General features: G+C 46.6%; 1 protein-coding gene across 1 annotated transcript in view; it reads right to left on the reverse strand.

The window, feature by feature from the left end:
• Nucleotides 1–22013, reverse strand: part of Prmt8 (protein arginine methyltransferase 8) — a 79661-nt gene that overhangs the window by 42390 nt on the left and 15258 nt on the right. Inside the window, exon 2 of the mRNA XM_051173222.1 lies at nt 2755–2940. Coding sequence (XP_051029179.1) covers nt 2755–2940 — 186 coding nt within the window. The remainder of the gene's footprint in view (nt 1–2754; nt 2941–22013) is intronic.

Consider the following 22013-nt stretch of genomic DNA (forward strand, 5'->3'; position numbering starts at 1 on the left):
TGAAAGGAAAAGTTTGCCAGCTATACATCTGGTAGTAAATTAATATTCAGAATACATAAATAGCTACAAAAAACAAGAGAACAAATAATCCAATCGATAAATGGGCAAATGAGCTCAACAGATACTTCTCAAAGAAGAAAGACAAAATGATCACTGAATTCAAGGCTGAAAAAGAAAAACAACAACAAAAATAAATTACCAAAAAACCCATCAACATTCTTAGTCATCAGAGAAATGCAAATTAAAATTATGTCCAGATTCTTTCACCCTGGTCAGAATGGCTATTGTCAAGGAAAAAGAGGGAGGAAAGCAAATGGTGCTGGTGAAGGTGGGAAGAAGCCATTGGTGGGAATGTAAGGCAGTGTTGCCACTGTAGCCATCAGTAGGGAGATTCCTCCTAGCACTGCAAGTAAAACTGCCATGGCATCCCCCCACCCACTCCTGAGCGTGCACCTGCACAGTGGGGCCATACTCATGCACAAATAAGAAGAAAGCGTGCCACGTGAGGGAGACTGAAATAAACCAGAGATCACTATGCTAAGTGCAATAAGCCAGATTCAGAAAAACATAAATATTTTCTTTCAAAAGCAATATCGAGTTGTTTATAAAGATGTAGAAGGAAAAGGGGGTGGTTTGAGAAGGTCAAAAGGGCACAGAATATGGGTGATTGGGGTAAATAAGATGAAAATGAACAGTATTCTCTGTGAAACTGTCACAATGAGAGCAGTTACTTTACACAGTTAATGCACACTACTAAACTCAGAACTTTGGGCTCTGATGGTTTTCTCTATCATCTGATTTCTTCTTAGTTGACCTGATCCCATATGTCATCATTGCCTTTCTTTGACTTGAGTTTTAGGTGTTCTTATTTCTCTAGTTTTTTGGTTTGTTTGTGTGTTTGTTTGTTTGTTTGTTTGTTTTTGAGACAGGGTTTCTCTGTATTGCTTTGGAGCCTATCCTGGAACTAGCTCTGTAGACCAGACTGGCCTTGAACTCATGGAGATCCTCCTGCCTCTGCCTCCTGAGTGCTGGGATTAAAGGCATGTGCCACCAACGCCCAGCATTTCTCTAGTTTTGTAAGGTAGTTTTACTCCTAGGTTTTGGTGTTTGTATTTTCACTTTAGTCCCTAATAGAAGCATTTAAAGCTATATATTTCCTTCTGAATCAGTGGTTCTCACCCTCCCTAATGCTGTAACCCTTTAATACAGTTCCTCAGGTTGTGGTGACCCCCACCACCATAAAATTATTTTATTGTTACTTCGTAACTGTAATTTTGCTACTGTTATAAAATGTAATGTAAACAACTGATATGTGGGATATTTGACCCCCAAATGAGTCATCACTCACAGGTTGAGATCCATTGTAAATACTAAAACTGCCGTGGTTCCAGCCATGATGATCATGAGCTAACCCTCTGAAGCTGTAAGCCAGCCCCCATTAAATGCTTTCTTCTATAAGTTGCCTTGGTTATGGTGTCTCTCCATAGCAATAGTATAGTTAGGAATGAAATGCATGCACCCAAATGGGAAGGTTGAATTTCTAGCTGTCTTCACTAGTCTTATACAAAACAACAGCTAGAATGAGGGCTGGGCTGGTTGTTAAGGTCCTGGATCACCTGTGAACACACTAGCAGGCATAGCAGAAGATTACTCTGAGAAGCAAATGAGCCATTAATCCAGAATGCTTGGAACAACACCAGGTACACAATAAGCATTTCACAACTAAAAACCGCTGACTGCCAATATTAAAAAACCTCCCTGGCAGCAGCCTGGCAATTTGGATGGAAGCAGACCTTCCGCCATCATCTCATCGCCAGGGAGCCACAGGAGCTGGTTTACAAAGACATCCTCACAGCCAGGGAGCTGAATCCACTGAATACTCCCTCCTTCCCTAGGACTCTCTTTCCTTTGCTTAGGGATGGTGGGGATGTCGTCCTCATGAGGTTCTTATTAGGATCAAGTGAAAATGATACATACCACACGACTAGTACTATGCCATAACTTGGCAAGTAGCGGCCAGTGCCAACTGCTTTGGGGGCAGTTTGGGACAATGCTAGGGAATTATATAATGAGGTGTGGCATAGGGCCCCGTTTTGCACCCACAATAGCTATAAAGCTTGTTTCTGCTTAGGGACTGATACAAGGCTTCTCTGTTGGGAAGGGGGCTGAGCATTCCCCTGAGAACTTGCAAAAATGGAATCAGACTGTCAGAGGAGGCCGGTCTATATGATCTCACCCTCCGCTCTTCCCCTGGAGATGCCCCTTGAACAAATGAATAGGCATCATGACTTCCAAAAGGCAAAGGCAGCCTCAGTGCGTTGGCCAGGATGTCTGGGTCTAGCGGTTAGAGACAGACGTGGGGTCGGGAGGTAAAACACAAGCTCAAAGAACCCCTTGGTCACCACCCCAAATTTGTTACCATTCATTTGTTTTGAATAGCAGTTCACTTTGTAATTCAGTCTGACCAGGAACCCACTACATAGCCCAGGTTGGTTTCAAACCCTCAACAGTCCTCTGACCTCCCCTCAGGCTCTCAAGTGCTGGGATGCACAAACACCCTCTTCTACCTACCTTCTACCTGCCTTGGCCATCCATGACTGTCCCAAAGGGAACCCCAGGATGAAGAGAGAGTCAAGGTTCAGAGGGGTTCACTTTGAGGTGGTGGAGAGTTGGACATAGGTGCTTTGCCACCTCTGAAAACAAGAAATGACAGGGCCACACCTGTCCCACTGATCCCCAACATGCGTGTCTTACCTCGTGGATCCCAAAGTGAGCATAGGAGTCAAAATAGTAATCCCTTGATGTCATCTCCTCAGGATTCAGCAGCTTGGACATCTTGCCCCGTCCTGGGCAGCTAGGCTGTGTGGACACATGGTGGACGCATTGCACAGGCTTGGCTGGGGCGACAGGCTGAGGGGGCTGAGGGGGGGCACTGCTCACCTAAAGGGAGAGAAGGGACCCAAGTTAGTCCTGCCTCAGAAATTTCCAATCTTCTCCTCAGCACTAATCGGCAGTGGCTTATTGACCACATGATTGACAGAAGGCTACTTAATGTGCCAAATAGACCCTGATGGGCCTCAGTTGCAGATCTTACAGACTGACTGGTCTAAACGGATCTGAGCCTCAGTTTCCATATCTGTCAAGTGGGGAAACAGTATCTTCCTTTAGTGGGACCTCTGGGCTCCAAATGTATGTGTACACAAAATGCACAGAGAGAGAGAGAGAGAGAGAGAGAGAGAGAGAGAGAGAGAGAGGAAGGGGGAGGGGGAGGGGGCCCTCTGCAAAAACAGTCAAGGCCAGTTTCTCTTAGCACTAGATGTCTGCATCTGCATGGTGTACATATAATAAGGGCTTCATTACTGTTGTTACTATCATAACTACCATGTGGGTCATACAGAAATTATATATATATATGAGACAAGGAATATATATATTCCTTGTCCTATCTTAATTTGCCCCTCCATGAACTAGGTCAATTCAGACTTGCAGTCAAGGGAAAAGGTGGCCCCAGGAACAGAGCAGGTGGAGCAATACAAGTGGTACCATCCGCCTTTCCTCCCTCAAGCATAGCCCCAAGACCACCCTGTCTGAGACTAGACAGGGATGAGCTGCATGGGGTAAGAGGTGATGTCCTGTTCTCATGGTGCACCCGGGCTGCCCTCTAGGAAACAGAAGACTTCCCAGTTTAGCAACACAGGCCTCTGGGTCGAGGAGAGGCCAGGCTGACTGGCAAGTGGGGCTGCCTCATCATAATGCTGCAGGTGTACCCACGCTCTGCTTGGAATGTTGGTCACGGTCTCTGGGAGGCTAAAAATAGACTGTGTCAATTGCATACTCCCGTGCAGGCTGAAGAGTCACCTCCAGAGCTGAAGACGGCTATGCACAGAGTTGACCCCAGTATTGACTCCATTTGAATACATTAATGAGAGAAAAACTCTTAGCAGGTGCAGGCACTTGCGTGTCAAGGTCATGGGGCTCCCAGAACCCGTCAGCTGTCATTCAACTCTCAGCCCAAGGACTTGTTTCCCTGTCTTTCCATCCTCAACAGTCAACTTGTGAGGCAAGTTCCACATGTCACACTTTGCATGACATGACTTGACCAAGGAGAAGAGAAGGGCATTGAATAAATAGCCACAAGTCATGAGGACAAAGAGATGATCATGGCCGGTGCTTTGTCCCAAAGGCTACTCATTAGTCCAGCTCAGCCTTCTGCAAAGCAGACTTGGACACTGCCCCTGAACTGACAGGCACACTCTTCTCACAGTAGCCTTGGATTCACAAGTGTTAAGCTACACCAGAGTCGCTTTGAATTCTAGAGACAGCTGCTGAACACCCGCTGCTGTGAGGCACTGTGTAGAAGAAATGGTCCTGGGGGGAGGAGCCCCTCAGAGACTCTGCTTTCTGGACTTGGAGATCTTTAGCAACCCCACCAGAAGCTCCAATAACGTGCGGTCTACAAAAGAGGTTCAAACACAAAGAGGTGAATTCCCTTCAACTGGGAGTCAAGAAATCCTAGCAGAGTTGGCGGCGCCATGAGCAGGGAGCTTTGTCAATGGGGTTTGAAAGGTACAGAGACAGGAGGGAATTCTAAGAGGAAGGGGTGGTTTGAGCAGAAAGGATAGGGGGTGGGAAGGTGGTGAATTTGATGGAGGAGAACATGCTGAGATCGCAGAAGATTCGGCTGAGAGGAGGTCATGATCAGGCTAAGAGGGTGGAATGAAATACAGCAGACATTAGAGAGATGTGCTCTGTGTATGCAGGGCCCCGAGTCTGAACACTGATTTTGGAAATTGAATGTGAGCGTGGAGTACAGGAAGGGGCAAAGAGGAAAGGGGTGTTCATGGAGGGATTTAAGAGACCATTTTCAAAGTCCAGTCAAGAAATAATGAGCATCTGAGCCCCTGGGGTGTGGGAGAGGCTGCCTGCCAGCGAAGCACAGAAATAGAACCTATAGGGGTTGGCAACTGTAGAAGGGGGGGCTGGAATACGGGATGCTGTCCACATTTCAAGCCTGGATGAGTAGGAAAATAGTGGTGACATTAACAGAAATAAGCAAGTCAGCGGGAAGAGCAGGCTGGGGTGTGGGAAATAATGAATCTCAATTTGGATATGTGGAGTTTGAAATGCCATCGAGCCACGTAAGAAAAGATGTCAAGCAAGAGGATATGGAGGCAGTTCCAGTCAATAAACACCTTCAACAAGACTGAACGGCACACCCTAACATATGTGGCGAGGAGAGGTTAATGTGTGCTCATGGAGCCAGAGCTGACAAGCCAATAACTTCACACCCCAGCTTAATGGGGATGGAGAAGCTTCTCATCTGTTCACGTACAAATAAAGACCAATGGCAAATTAACGCACAGTATAAACGTTTGGCTCCACTGGAGATCAGATAAATTTAAAATAGAAGAAAACCTCATCTCATCTCTCAAAATGATCAGTCTCTACACTTGCAATATTAGAAGGGTTGGGGGAAGAGAGTAGGGTGGTGAGGAGGGAAGTGATTTTGCGCATGTCTTTGGAAATGGAGTTAAGTCAGGACTTTTTAGGAAGCTGTTTGGTAAAAATTCATTAAACACATTAAAGAGCACAACTCCTTTAACCTACAATTGCTTTCTTTAAATTTAACACCAGGAGAGCCATTTATCGGCCTAAGTATGTATCTCTCTGAATTTCATGGTGGCTTAAAAGCCAGAGTCAACTTTGATGCTTCACAAAACAAAATTGATAACAATCTATGGTGAGCACCTTGCTATAGACTGCTATGCAGCTTTTAAAAATGTAGGAAATGTGTTTACAAACAGGTGAACATAACAAACTGTTGGTTGAGGAGGACACACAGGAGAATAGACTGTGTGGTTGTGTCTTGATTAAAACCTGTTCATGCTGGTGCATGAGGAGAGGAGACTTGTGGAAGGTACCAGAATAGGCAGCAATTGTCACTGGGTATTGGGTCATGAATAATTAGTTCTTTCTGGCGCCACTTTTGCAAATAGCAAAAGTGTATAAAATGCAGTTCCAGACCCCAGGGAAACGGAGGCTGTGACTCTGTTTTGAGAGCCATTGGAAGGATGGGGTGAAGTAAAGGCTTGCATAGGAGAGACCACAGTGGAAGAATGCAGGATGTGTCTAGTCACTACCCTTTGAGGAACTGAATAGACTTGGGGGAATCCAGGGGATTGACATGGGAACAGGGATACAGTGGAGAGGGAAGATGTGTCTTCAGACTGCCCTTCTTCTGGGGACATGTGACCCAGGCATTGACTTCAAGGAGGGGACTCTAAGGCAAAGTCTTCTTTCCTGCAGCATGCCCAGGGCCTTCATCTATTGATAATGACAATGAGCTCAGAGGGCAGCCTGGAGTCACCCCTCCCAACTTAGGCATCCTTATTCATCCAGTTGTCATGAATACAGGGAAGACCATTCCTAGTTGTCGAAACATCATTCCTGGTCAAGATCCCCTGTTTCATGGGGCTTCCTGAGTCTCTTCCCAACTTCCAAGTATATAGCATGTTCCACCAGTGCATTAGGGAGACAATGGAATGCATGAGTCAGGGGAGGCAAATGAGACGAAGAGGTGACATTAGTCCTAATAGAAGACTGCCAGCCTCCCTTCTCCTGGAAGGCTGAGGGTGAGGAGATATTATGGGGCATTGCTTTTCCTTCCACATCTACTTGATGAGCTACAGGGCATTGTACATGTGCCAGGAAAGAAACCTTAGATAGAGGGGTCCATGGAGGAATTCAGACAGCCACTCTAGGAAGATGGTTCAGCCACAAATGAAGGCTCACTCTGGGAATTTGGCCAGAGCGTTGGCCAATCTGCATGCCCACATGGTTCTGGAAACACTTGCTGAACACAATGTCATAGGCTGGTAGTCACTTCTGTAAGGTCAGAAGGCTTGACCCCTTCCTAGGAAGGTGCTCAAAGAGGCAGCAGGGACATCTTCCAGCGATTTAGTAGAATACATGGCTGAGAAGTCATGAGGAGGGTTTGAGGGTACACTGGGTGTGAAGCCCAACTCACCCCCAACTTCAGCACCTTCCTCCCCCATCACTGTGGCCATTAAGCTCTGGTATGCCTCCATACCCAAATCCTTCTCCCCATGGATAGCCTTCCAACACAATATCCCAGCAAAAATAGAACCCAATCCACCCTCCAGTTCTGACCCTGACTGCTTGGAATGACTGTCCTGCTCATGTAAAGTGCCTTTGCACAGTGGCCCTCATCTGGTCCTACCCATGCCTGGGGCCCTAGGGCATGTGAAAGACTCTGTGATGTTTATCTTGGCCTCCTCCAAGATGCTCAGTGCTATTTCCTGTGAGTCTCTCCACATAGCTTATGATTCCAATGTACTGAAATCATCCCCACTGTCTGCCAAGGTCAAGAAGAAGGCTTCTGGAGAAGAGACTCTGAACTTAGGATTTCCCTGGTTGGGATGGGATATGGACATTTCAACCTAACCCTATCTCCATCTAGAAGGGGAGGGAGATGGTAGGTGATTTGGAGATGGTGGTGAGTTCTGATTGAAGGCCCTCTCTGTTAAACATGTTACAAACATTGCTCAATTAAGGTGTAACAACTTGATAAAATGCTGAAATACACAGACAAAACAAAAAAAGAATACTAAAGCTCTCAAGCTCTAGAGTTAGTGGCAAGAGCCCAGAGCTAGCAAGTCACAGAGCCAGGCAGTAAACCAGTATCTGCAACAAGGCCAGAACCTGTGCCATCAATGTTGACACCATAGCAAGCTCAGTTCAGCCCAGCCACGCCTAATACAGCTGCAGCTTTAGCCAAGGCAGACTAGCTCAGGAGGGAGGCTCACACTCAGGGCAGAAATGGAGTCAAAGGCAGAAACCAGCTCGAGTATGTGCTTTAGGGCAACTAGGTAGACACTTGTCTAAGGTTTCAAGATGTAAAGAGAATCCACAATGCATTTCAGGTTATAGATGGAGAAACTGAGGCTCACACAAGGACAGGGGCCTTTTTAGAGTGATCTGAATCTGGAATAAGGAAAGGCTTGGAGACGAGAACAAAGAACACACATGGTAGTTCCGGGAAGAGGAAGGAAGGTAGGCTGCAGCACAGAGAACTAACTGCCAGTCTTTTCTGCAGCCATCAGGAAAAGCAGACCTGGGCCTTTTGGGCTATAAATGCCTCCTCCTGGCACCAGACCAAGCTTTAAGACAATCCCTGAAGACAGAGGCCCACTGCAGGAGCTCCAAATGCCAAGAGAGCTTCTAACATCACATTCCTGTGTGGCCTGGGGTTGCCACCGAAAGGAGGCAGTAGACTGTGGAAGACAAGACCCCACGGGCTTCGTTACTGTCTTCTTTCCAAGTTGCCTTTGCCTCACCCTCCTGCCCACCCCCTCGCCTGGCCCTGCCACCCCCTCGCCTGGCCCTGCCACCGGGATCACTCCCAGGTCCCCTCTGCACCCTTCCACCATCCCAAACACACTTCCAAAGCTGTGATCTCAGCTGTGGCTGTGTTGTTGACAGCGGCATGAACAGTTAGCTGTGATTGCAACGTCTTTCACCACTGTGTGGATCCCAGAGGGAGACCATTCTCACAGTGGGCTTTTGGACCACTCCACCTTCCCAAGACGGCACCAGAAATAGGGAGCTTCTAAGCCTGGCTTCAGCCACAGGTGGCCAGAGTGCATCCTCCCCCATCACTATCCATGTTTTCTGACAGCTGGGCTTCAGGATGAAGTCCGGAAGCCTTGTGGCCTGTGAGCCTGGGTGGAGGCTGTGTTCCAGCAGGTGGATCTCACTCACTGCCAGGACCAGGGCTGTGGCTGGGGTGGTGATGTCCAGGCACTACAAGCCTTGCAAGTTACTGCCATCTCCCCCCCCCCCACTCTCTCACTGGCTCCCTGAGTTGCTCAAGATCATTCTCCAGAAGCTTCCCTTGTGCTCCCACTGAAGGGGCAGCCTAGTCACTCCCACACCCAGATGCTCCTCCTATCTGGTAGGTAGGTAGGAGCAGGGCCTCCCCTGCTGCCTGCCACCCCTCTCCACATGCTGTTTTATGGTCACAGAGTCAAACACCCTCTAAGTTACCTTCCAGAAGCCACATCCAGCCACACCACTCACCACTTCCAGTTCACTGCACTAAACAAGGTGGTATTGGGGGAGACCGGGGCAAAGGGCAGTGGTCCTCAGAGTGTGGGTCCTGTACCGCCACCAACAGCCTTCACAACACCAGATACCACTGCCTCGGAAACTACAGTAGGACCCAGCGGTCTATGCTCAGAATGTCCCCAGGGAATTCTGATGTACCATCCAGTTTGAAATCTCCACCCAGCATGTTATGGAACAGCAACTCTCGCTGAAAAAAAAAAAAAAAAATCTATGGTCAAGTATAAACTATAAACTAAGATGAGTTCTTTGATATGGTTTTAAGACTTTGATTTGAAAGAAAAAGAACTGTCAATTTTGGGAAAGAGGATAAGATGTCCATTGGCCCTGAATTCCTGTCTGGGTTGTTCTTTCCCAAGAGGCAAGACAGCATGGTTCTGAGGGAGCAAACCTGGGTTGTGATTGAGATTAGCTTCTAGATACCAGACCTGCCCTGATGCCCTGAAGTGCAACTCATAGAGTGAATCCCACAACCGTCGAACAGGATAAATTCCCAGGGCAGGGTGCTCATGGATGCTGGCACTGACCATGCAGAGTGGAGCTGCCTGCCTTTCTCAGCCCCTCTGAGCTCTTACATGGCCACAACACTGAAACTGGACACTACCTGGGTGCTACTGACATTGACAAAGGCCAGAGCAGTCACGGATCATGGGGGGGGGAAGCAGCTGAAGGTTCTAGAGCACACATTAGCTCTGCAGAAGGCAATTGGAGATTGGGTGGCTCCGTCACCTTTGGGCTGTGTGGCCTGGACTGATCCCTGACTGACGCAGTCACCAGAGCCTGGCAGGGTACCTGGAAGGCAGTGATGGTGTAGCCCTCCGCGCCCTGATGCTCCCTGACAGCCCCTGGCTGTCTCTTTGTGGTACAACAGCAATGCCTGCCTCAAATCAAAACCACACTGCTCCCACACAGCACTCCCTGTCTCCTGGATCAGTAACCACTGCGAAAGCATCGCCTGCATTTGTTGGGCCTGACCTATTTTTTTTTTTTAAATAAACTGGGGCTGCTTTCCATTCTTAGTCACTTTTCTCCCAAGCCCCCACATATTAAATTCTCTTCTTATATCCTCAGATATCTGGGCTGCAAACCATGTCAGGTTAATTGGATGCTTGGCTCCTGGCTCTTCCCCTTCAATGGGCTTATAAAGCAGACTTCCACATGCTAACATCCCCTCCTCCTCCCTCTCCCTTCCCTAGAGCAATAGGATCCTCTCTCTCTCTCTCTCTCCTCTCTTCTCTCCCTCTTCTCTCTCTCTCTGTTTATCTCTCTGTCTCTGCGTGTTTCTGTGTCTCTCTCTGTGTCTCTCTGTGTCTGTCTCTCTGTCTCTCTCTCTCTCCCATGGCTGGAAGGAGATTCCCCTCGGCCACTATGGGCATACACAGTAACAATCTACTCTGGCCCTTCTCTCTTCACCTCCAGACTTCAGTCACATCATCCCTGTGGGGTCTTGTGCGGGCTTCAGACTTTGGTCCCCTCAGGCTGGAGACCAAATCCCACCTGTGTCCTATCTCTTTTTGCACAGACACACACCTGTGGATTCTGCTCTTGAAGATCACATCACTATATCAAAGCTGTTTCTCCCCTTCCTCGTGATAACAATGTATTCTGCCTCTTCCCTGCGGACACTGGGGTGAATTAAAAAGTCTAGATTGCCAGCAATCAGAGGAAATTCTCAAGTGTAACATGAGTACCAGGAGACAGCCAGTTCTAACCACCTGATCCCATGCCATGGTGCTATTTTTGGATGTTCACTGGGCCCTTCAGCAGCACCGGGGGCAATGATTTTGGTTGCCCTTTGAATGCTGCTGTGACAACTGTTGCACGCACACATGCACGCACACGCATGCACACACGCACCTACATTGTCTGCTCTCCAGGTATTCACTCCACTTCCCATCCTACATCCCAGCATTCTCTGAAGGTCCTGAGTTCTGGGGGGCTGATCTCTGCAGGAAGGGGCCACCACTGGAATCACACCTTCTTCCTAGTCCTGGGGACCTGAGTTTCAGCTGCTTCCACTCTGAAACTCCAAAGCACCTGCTGGTCTAATGCCAGTAGTTATGACTGCGCCATGGCTACAGGTGTCACTTTTCAAGAGGAAACCCCTTCAGACTGTACAGAAGGATTATTCCACAGCACAAACATATTTCATATGTCTCTGGTTCCCTCGCCACAATGGACACAATGACATGTTGATGGCAACGGCCCTTACACTTCAGTGGGCTAGCATAGCCCTTCATCAATGAGTCTTCCACCCCCATCTCTTCTGTGAGCTCTGCCTGGTCTAAGAAGAGTGGAGGAGGCTCCCTCTCCCTCTTGGAACCAGACAACAGACACTTGCATGAGAAGGTAGTAAGATGGTTAGAAGAAAGATGAAATTGAGCATCACCAAAAAAAGAGGCCGATGATGTTCTCAGTCCCTTTGGAGAGTCCACCGCCCTCAGGTCTTCCTACCACAAGTGCCTAATCTCAGGGAAGTTCCAGGGGAAAAAATATCTCCAGCCTTGCAGACTACAAGTGGCTTCAAGTGCAGACTTAGTGCATCTGCCAGGCATTTTCCCAGCCATCTTTTCACATTCCAGTACACAGGAATGGACTCGCTGCTGGCTCATCCCAGGAGCTGGCTCCTCACAGCCCTCAGGCCCTATCATTTGGGCATTACACTGATAGCTTAGACTTCATTTTCTTTGGGTTTGGGGATTTTGTTTTTATTTTTGATTTATATTTTGAGAACAAGATCTGACTACATATCCCTGGCTGGCCTGGAACTCCTTATGTAGAGAAAGCTACCCTTAAACTCATAGAGAACTGCCTCCTGAATGCTGGGATTAAAGGTATACCATGATACCAGGCCAATTAATTTTAACAAGAATTTAATGTGTGTGTGTGTGTGTGTGTGTGTGTGTGTGTGTGTGTGTGTGTGTACAGGAGCATGCTTACTATGGTGCACCTATAGAGTTCTCAGAGGACAACCTGTGGGAGCTGGTTCTCTCCTTCCACTCTGTGGGCCCTTAGAGTTAAACTCAGGTCATAAGACTTGGCATCAACTGCAGAATTATCCTGCTGGCTCTCAGTGATTTCTTAAAAAGAACTAAAGGTCATGCAGAAAGAAGTCTCAAGTGGCTGGCCCAGATCACAGTCACAAAAACTTAGCCTGTCACCTGGTTTTCATAAATTCCTTCAGACATTTTCCACCTAATCATAACAAGCTTATTGACTCCAAATAAATATATTTCCACCTGGAATCTTAGCAGAAGCAATTTAGTCCTTTCATCAAAGAATCTGATATGAATATTTCTTGACAATACTGGCATAATCCAGAGAGGAATAAAGTCTGTTGTCATGTAATAGCTAACGTGAAGTAAGATTTTTTTAAAGCATCCCCAGGCAATTCCAATAACTATTTTAAAAACCAAATGAAACATAAGAAACAAAAGAATTAGACTGAGTGTGGTGGTGCACACCTTTAATCCCAGCACTCAGGAGGTAGAGGCAGCCAGTATGGTTTATATGAAATTCCAGGCTGGCTAGGGATACAGAGTGAGACCCTGTCTCAAAAAGAGAAATAACTGTTCTTATGATACTGAACACCAGACAATGGATAAGGTGACATCCGAGAGATGGATTGTCCCAGCTTGTGGCCTGGAGGAGAGTTCACCCAGGCAGAGCTGATGAGTCCTGTTGCTGAGAGAGATGAAAGTGAGGACCTGATCCCAGCAAAGCAAGAGTTGCCCAAGCAAAGTCCTGGGGGAGAGCAGTCTTCAGAGCATGTGCGGTTCTGCTGAGTGTTCCCAAGCATTCAGCCAAGGCTGACCACACAAAGAGTGTGAATAAACCCCACAAAGCCAGGAGAAAAAGCCCCGGAGGGACAGGGTGCCTAAATGTAGGACCTGGAAAGTTTCTTGTCCCTCCTAGCCAATTTGGAAAGCTCATAATTCATGGGAATTCAGAATGTTTTATTGCTAACCCCCCCCCCCAGAACAAGATACCTAAAAATATCCGGTACCCAACAACAACAGCAGAAGACCATGGTGTTTGGCATCCAGTTGAAAACAATCAGACTTTCAAAGAAGCAGAAAATACTGCACAAAACTATCTATGGTTAAGGGCAAAACCTGACACACATGTTACAGTATTACCTGAAGGCACACTATAATGAGTTTACAGTATACACTGCTGTCCTGTTTGGCTTTTTGTGATCAACTTGATACCAACTGAAGTCTTCTGGGAAGAGGGGACCACAGCTGAGGAAACTCCACTACAAAATCCAACTGCAGGTTGGCTGAAGGGACATTTTCTTAACTATGTGAGAGGATCCAGTTCATCGTGTGCCACCTCTGGGCATATGGTCTTGCATTGTATAAAAAAGCAGGGTCAGCAAGCCATAAGGAGCAAGCTAGCAAGCAGCACCCCTCTATGGCTGTAGTGGCATCTTGCAGTGGTGACCACACCCTGTGGGTGTGGCTTCAGGTATGCAGATGTGACCTCCCATAGAGGAGGGGCTGGCTTGCTCTTGGGTTGCAGTGAGGGCATCAGAGGGGCAGAGACAGCGGTTAAGTACTATTATTTGTGTAAGGGCTTCCCTAATAAATACCTATTTATCATTTATCTTGGGTCTGGTAGACTCTTTAACCCCGCCTCTCATTCAGGTCCCTGCCCTGGATTCCTGCGCTGGCACTCCTCGCTGGAAGTGTTAAGCTAAGATCAGCTCTTTTATCTCCAAGTTGCTGTTGGCTGTGATGTTTTATCACAGCAATAGAAACCTAACTAAGACAAAAATTGGTACCAGGTCATTACAGACTTGACCATCTATTTTTGGGGGAAGAGTGAACTTTGAACTTTAAAAGCCATTGAGTGCTCAGAGCTCAGTAGGCTGCTCTGTGTGGACTTGGAAGATAAAGCTGAGAGCAACGCAAACAACAGAGGTAAGGCTTGCGGAGTTTCAGAGGGAAGTTTGGGAGTTCTTCTGAGACTCTGCTGGGACTGTCCACACGAGTTTTTAAAATACTTATTTTTTAATTTACTTGTTCTTGGGCACGTATTTTGCCTACAAGCATGCCTATGTGCCACATGCATGCCTGGTTTCCTTGGAGGTTAGGCTCCTGCATCTGATCCCCAGTAACTGATGTTACAGATGATTGTAAGCTACTATGCAGGTGCCCAGGTCCTCTGCAAGAGCAACAAGTGCTCTTAGTCACTGAGCCAACTCTACATCCCTCATTCATGAGGTATTTTAAAATTAAGAATCTGTGATTCTGGTCAGCTGGGACTGAAGACACAGCAGTGATTAACAAGAGGTCAGCACCACTGAATTGAACTTTTGCTTTACTGGTAACAATTGATGCTGGTCAGCCCGACCCAGCTGAGAAGCTGTTGGTGGTTAAGAAGAGTTCAGCATCATTAAAGTGAAACCTGAGATTACTTCCTCAGGTTTAGCACACAGAAGCTGTGGCCTACAGGGAGGTGACTAGGGTTGCATTTCATGGAGGTAGTTGAACTTGGTCCTCTGTAGAAGTCTCTCAAGTAAGTAATGATTTTAAAGGCATGAAAGGGTTGTGGAGAGCAGCTGAGACTTGGCACTGTGAGAGGTTGATGACAGAGGCAGCTACAATGTCAATCCAAGGTCTAGGACTGAAGGGGGCATGGAGAGAGACTGTAGTAGGGTGGGAATCCAAGGAGAGCTCAGTAGAGGCAAAGGCGCAGCCAAGTTGCAATGGAGACCCCAGCATGTTGAAGATGTCAGTGCCATGGGACAACCACCAAGGACAGCGAAAAGTGTGGTGTGGAGCTGTCCTGAACTCATGAGACAGGCTGTGTGTGCTGTGGATGGCAGAGATGGAGAAGAGAATTATCTAAGCCTTGTGGGGCCTGAAAGATTGTGAGTAGATCGCAGGAGTCAGATGCTGGGTTTTGCACTGCCAGCCTTTGGCTTTGCTTTGATTTGATTGTGATGGTGCTCTGCTTATTCCCTCTTGGACTAAGAAAGTACAAAACTTACCTGATTTTTATAGGAATCAAGAGACTTGGAATTGTAGAGAAATTGAATTTTTAGTCTTTGGAGTGTTAGGGAAACTTTGGATGTTAGAGAGACTGGATATTTAGAAGATGTTTCAGAGAGGCTTTGAACTTTTGAACTTTGGATCTTTTAAAACAACTTTAGACTTTTAAGACTTTTAAGGGTTGAAATTTAAAAGACTGTGGGACTTTCAAAGATTTAAATATTTGATATTGTGATACTGATATTAATATGGGATCTTGGAAACAAACAAGAAAGGAAAGGTTATAGCTGAATAGCGATGTGTTTGTATGTTGTGTCAATTACTAAGTTTGTTTAGTAATTGATTTGGAAAGGTCAGTCCATTGTAGGTAGTACCTAGACAAACGGTCTTGGGGTACATAAAAAAAATCAGTCTGTGAAAACAAGTAAAAACTTTTCCTCTGTGGTCTCTGCTTCAATTCCTGTTTTCAAGTTCCTGCCTTGAGTTCTTTCCCTGACTTCCCTCAATGACAGAGTGTGAGCTGAAAGGTATGAACTAAAATAAACTCTCTTCCCTAAGTTACTTTTGATCATGGTGTTTTATCACAATAGAAACCCTAAGATAACTATGTAGAGCCCTGCATGGACTCCCGAGGCACCCAGAGCAAGCCTGAGCTGTTGGCTGGAACATTATGCAGTTTTAGCTGGAACATCTTGCCCCAGAGTTGTTATTGGTACTCTTCCTGATTTGCTAGCACACATCTGCTGGGGAGGAGCTAATCCTGAGAACTTAGACTCTTGACCCTTGATTGTTTTCCACTGTGCGGTGAGTCAATCTATAAGCCCACTCTATCCCCTCAGTAAAGGACGTTCCTGTTGCATGAATGACCCGCTGTCTTGTCTCTTATTTAAATCTCTAGGCCTTCGCCCAATTAGTGGAACAAATTGTAGTGCGGGCGCTACATAACTGAGAACACTAAAATGACTATTTTATGAAAATAAATGCATAGACTACATAGGTAAATAGTCTCCCCAGTGGGCAGAAAGAGGAAAATTAAGTTGACAAGGAAACAAACATCAAGATAATAGGCTTAAATCTAATTGCATCAAGAATTACATCAAACATAAATGGTTGAAACAGCTCTATAAAACAACAGTTGTCGTATTGGGCTTTTAGAACTAACCAAGCACTTCCATGCCCGCGATGCACTTTAATGTTATAATGGGATAAAAGTGAAGGGACAAAGAAACTGTGCCATGTTGGTGACAATGCAATGAAAGTTCAGCAGCCATGCTGATAGCAACACATACTTCAGAACAAATAACGTCAGGAGGAAACATAATCATTTATCAATGTCCACTTTATCAAGAGGATATGGCAATTGTATACATTTATCCACCTTAAGAAAACGTTACAAGAGATACCAAGAAAAACCTGACATAATCATTTAGGCCCTAAATCAAAATATACAGGGGCTGGGAGTTCAGTTCAGTGGTCGAGAACTCAAACAGAATGAGCAAGGCCTTGGGTTTCATCCCCAGCACTAGCAGAACAAACTGCAATGAGTTACCTGTCACACAGGAGGCAGCAAGCAGGAAAGAACACCACGTGTGCTGCTGTGGGGAACACTTTAGTGGGTCTTCAAACAAAAATAGAGTGATGTTTAATGCAGTGATTCATTTCCAGGGAGTCCTCAAAATAACTGGAAGTGGGTTCTGAATGAGACATCTGTGCTTCCATGTTCATTCTAGTGTCATTCATGATGGTTAACACATGATGCCAACCAAGGGCCTGCCAATGTACACATACATACAGTGGAATATTATTCAGCTTTAAAAAGGAAGGGAATCCTGTCTTGGGATGTGGCTTAATAGCAGAGGGGTTACCTTGCATGGAAAATGTCCTGAGTTCAATCTCCAGCACCATCAAAGGCAATAAATAAATAAATTAAATAAATAAAATCAGGAAGGAAACCTCAACACACGCCACAACACAGAGGAACCTTGAGCACATGGCAGTTGGTAAACGAAGACAGTCACAAACGCCAAGTCTGTACCAGTCCACCAGTCTGGGCAATTGGAAACATCAATATTATAAAGATAGACAGAAGAGCAGAAGCTGCCAGAGGCTGGGCCAAAGTGAGAGATGTATAGTGTTAGGGTGTAATGTTTCTGTTCTGCAAGATGAAGAAGGTTCCAGGGAAAGACATCAGTGAAGGCTGCAGAGCAGTATGAGTGAACTTGGTTCTGTAGCATGCGACAAAGCGGTTAAGATGGTGAATGCTATGGCTATGTGTACTTCACCAAATTACAAACATATAGAGAAAAGGTCTGATGGGATAAGGAAAAGTAGAGCAATCCCAGTGAGTGGTTTACAGACACTCAATACACCAGAGTTGGACTAAGGGCCTATGAGGTAACATTATCCTTCCTATCACTTCCAAACTCCCTCAATTAAGGTGTCTGCTTAAATAAACACCTTAGCGTAAACTCATTCATCAGGCCTCTTCTCCTCTGAAGGGAGGGGGGAGAAGAAAGACCAGGTTCAAAGACCATTTTCCCAGGGAAGGTGATGGGAGATGCCGTTATGTATATATGTTTCTCATACTGGTTAATGAATAAAGAACTATTGGCCAATAGGAAAGGAGATAGGAGGGACTAGGAGACAAGGAGGAAAAAGGAAGTAGGGAGGAGGAGTCAAGATGGAGAGTCTGGAGAGAACAGAACCACCATTCCTCCACTCTCGGTAAGACCACGTGGAAATACATAGAAATGGGTTAATAATTAAGATAGAGCTAGCCAATAAGAAACAAGTAATGGGCCAACAGGATTATATCAAATACAGAGTCTCTGTGTGTTAATTGGGGCTGGCACGGCGGCGGCGGCGGCGGGACAAGACTGGCGGCAGGAGGAAAAACCTTACTCCTTACAGGAAGGGCTCACTCAGATCCTGAAGGGTGATCCTGAAGGCAGCGAAGTAACGCTGGTGCTGAAGACATAGGAAGGTCGGAAGCATCTTTAACAACCCTTGGAGTGCTGAGGCCCTAAACACATACCCAAACTCCTGTAGCTTCTACAAAACCTTAGGTGTTGCATCCTCTGCAGCACCCTGGTGCTGTTTGGCCTTTGCTACCCTGGCCTGCCTGCGGCTCCTCACACACTACAGCCTCCTTCCTTCTCACTCCAAGGTTGAGCACCACTAACAGTTCTCAGCTCTTCCCACTTGGGTGTCTGTTCAGATGGCACCTCTCTGAACACGGTCTCCACGCCGTCCTGTCTGCAAACACCGCCACCTCCACTCCGCTTCTCATAGCTGCTGTTTTCCTCAAAGCTCCTTTCGGTTCCTGACTCTGTTTCACGTCCTTGTTTGTTGTCTGTCTCCCCCGTGGAATGAAAGCTCTCTCCTGGCAGTGCCAGACTCCTCTACCTTCACACCAGTTCTGAGCGTCGTGCCTTGTACTGAGTGGGTGTTTGATAAATCCCTGGTAGATGCCTGGATGGATGAGGGGAACCCTTACCCAACTGCCAAGGGGGATGGTGCTGAGAGGAGCTGGAAGAGCCACAACCGGGACAAAAGGGCCTCTTCCTGCCCAAGCTAGACTAAGCCCCACCCCGGCAAAATCAGATCCATGAGGACAGAGATGAAGCTGGAGTCATAGAAAACACACTGACAAACTTTAAGTTCATTAACAATGATTTAAAGCCAACTCCCACATGCTCCTTGAGTTCTTTCTTGGCCCTAATCCCTTCTCAAAAGCCACCTGGTGTCAATGGCCTTTCACCAAGTCCTCTTAAAACCATGACAGGCCTCCTAGACTTTGCACTTTCCTCTGCTTAGAAGCACGGCCTTCCCCCTCTCTACTGTCTACTTACTTGCTCAGCTCATACCTGAGCACCCCTGCTGAGTTTTCAAGGAGGTCAAGATGACAGGTGTTAAATAGGATGGGGTCGTCCATTTCTGTGTGTGTCACAGCCCCCTCCCCACCAGAGACAACATCTCCCAACTGACCACAGACAATCTTCTGAGGAAGGCTTCTGCTTTGGCTCTGTGTAAAAGAAAGCTGTGGCTTTGATGTGTTTCAAAATGACAGCATTGTGGGGCAGGGCCACTGAAGCTCACAGCCCTCTGGGGCATGCCCTTGGCTCTCTCCTTTCCATACTGCAGGTCTTAGTCAGTGAAGTCTGACTTTAAAGTTCTGAGTCTTTCCCCACCTAGTTTTCTGTGGGATCCCAGGCTGGTTTTGAACTTACTATGTAGTCAGAGCTGGCCTTGAGTGCCTGATTCTCCCACCTCTGTCTCCTGATAGCTGGGGTCACAGGCATATGTCACCTCACTAGGCTCAGTTGTGAATCTTCTATTTTCCCCCATCAGCTCCCTTCCAGAATACCTCTCTTGGCTCCCTTCCTGTGCATTCCATAATCCCCATGAGACTGACGGTCTCCTTACCAAGCCTCCAAATCTCTACCAAAAGAATATGCTTCTCAAAGGCAAGACCACCAGTCATGGTAGCATGCATCTATAATCCCAGCACTTGGGAGACCAAGACAGGAGAGTTGCCCTGAGTTTAAAGCCAGCCTGGGTTGCAGAGTAAGTTCCAAGTTAGACTGGCCTACAGAATGAGACCATCTCAAACACACAAGAATGCATGTGCATTACAACACACACACACACACACACACACACACAAACACACACCACAAGGGGTAGGCCCGGGTCTTAGTTTTGATTGCACACTCTCATCATCATAAATGGCATGGGACTAGCAGCAGAAAAACTCCATTTGTTGAAAACACAAATTGATGGGTGAACAAACATCCCTGAGAGGGTGATTGAGACTCTGAGAGTTTAAGTGACTTTACCTCAAGTCCTTCTTCTTCAGAACCCATCATTCCTCTCCTTCCTCATTCCTTGGGCATCATCCCAGACACCTAGGACTGAGATACTGCTCTTTGGTCTCTTTGAGCTTAATTTTAGCTTGCAAACTGGATCTGCTTTTCAGTTTCCACATAAGAGAAAAGCATTTAGCAACCCCAAACAACTATCACCATCACAACCAGAATGGCAGCCACCCTTTATTGAGCATAACGGCTTTGCCAATGCTTCTTCATTTGACCATCATACAAATCTTTTTAAAACGGGTTGAAAATGAAACCCATAGAAAATAACTAGCTATCTCAAGGCCATAGAGTTAGAAGTTAGGAGACCCTAGACTCTTAGGAAACTACTGCCTCTCATATTTTGAGACATGAGAGCCAGTGCTGTTCCAAAGTCATTGGTACAAGTGCCAATGAATACAGCCCCTGCCTGGAGCATTTGCCAGCCAAGGTTCCCTTTATATCCCACAATGAAGTATTCTGAGATATCCATTGAGAACCTCCCCACTCTCCATGACGACACAAAACTTTGACCCTGAGCATGAATCGCAGCACCTAGAGCCCATCTCCATGACCATGAGAGAACCTTTCTTTAGTTAGACTCATGAAAGATCTTAAAGAAAGCTTCCACTTGAGCTGTTCTAGAGGGTTTGGTGGCACCAAGTTCCCTACCCTCAAAGACCATATTGGACCAGGCTCTCATTTCCAGTCCCAGTTTAGCCCCTAACCCCAAGTATTAAGGATATACTACCTTTCTTCTCTCCCATCTTGGATTCCTAGTCCCATTTCTGAAATGGGAGGGATTAGGTTAGATATTGTTAAGTCTAAGGATCAAACAAGCATTTCCAAGGATGACATGAGTGCAGTGAGAAGGGGGAGGTGATGCCACCCACCTTTGGAAAGCAGGGTGACTGGCAAAATGGATGCTTCCTCCATGTTTTAATCTGCTGATCACACACCTGTTGAGTTTTAAATGGTAGCCTTCACAAGGCCAAATGAAACATGTGTGGGCAGGCTTGGTCCCTGCCTCCCCATTATTTAGCACCACTGCCTTCATAATTAAGGAGAAAAGCAATGGGAAACAAAGCTAGGGAAAGTATGTACATAGTTCTAAGAAGCCAACCACAGAGACAGCCGGGATCCAGGATGAATCCAATCATCAAGAAACTGCCAAGGCCAAGAAGGGCAATGAATAGATCCTGAGAACAGCCTGTTCCCCAAAGTGGGCTAGAGAATGGTATTGGCTCTGATCCATGGATAATGGAGCCAGTGAATTCCCATGAAGGGTAAGGACAGGTGATAATAGATGGCAGTTCAGTTTCATAGGCTGGTGATCAAGTGGCCATGGAAACCACCAACAGAGATGATTACTGACCCTACCTCTAGAGCTTTTAAATACAGCAAGTTGGCTCTGGGGGAGCTTACAGTTCTAACAGCTCCAGGAAGTGTTGCTGTGACTGGTTCAGGGGGCACCAGGGCAACCAAGGCCCATGTGGGTTCTAGAAGTTAACTGGTTCTCTTGAAGCCAGTTATGTGACCACCAGAACTTGGGAAATTTCCAGAAACTAACTGGCTCACAGCTTCATCTTCATCTCTAAACTGAGGCTAGGGTGCATACCCACTCACAGGATTATTTAAGATTTAAACTAGATGATCTCCACTGGGTGTGTTGAAAAGTGCCTTCTCCCTGGACAGAGTGTGCTGAGTAAATGAGACTCATTTCTCTTTGTGAGCATTCCTTAGGGGAAGCCACAGCTGTAGGGGGCTCCACAATGATGCCTAGGTCTCAGATGAGAAGAGAGAAGTTGCCAGAACTCAAAGCCCGTGTATCTTAGGGAGAGAGACAGGCGACAACTCCAGTTTATAAAAGGAGCCTTGTTCTACAGGGACCACACAGAGAAGAAACGGGGATACATGGTTGATTGCCCTGCCCTCCATCCCTGCTGCTGCTGCTATGCCAGGACAGACCTGGAGATGGGACAGTAGAGAGGTACTGCATGTCAACTCTCTACAATAA

This window comes from Phodopus roborovskii, unplaced genomic scaffold (genome assembly GCF_943737965.1).
Source record: "Phodopus roborovskii unplaced genomic scaffold, PHOROB, whole genome shotgun sequence".
Lineage (NCBI taxonomy): Eukaryota > Metazoa > Chordata > Mammalia > Rodentia > Cricetidae > Phodopus > Phodopus roborovskii.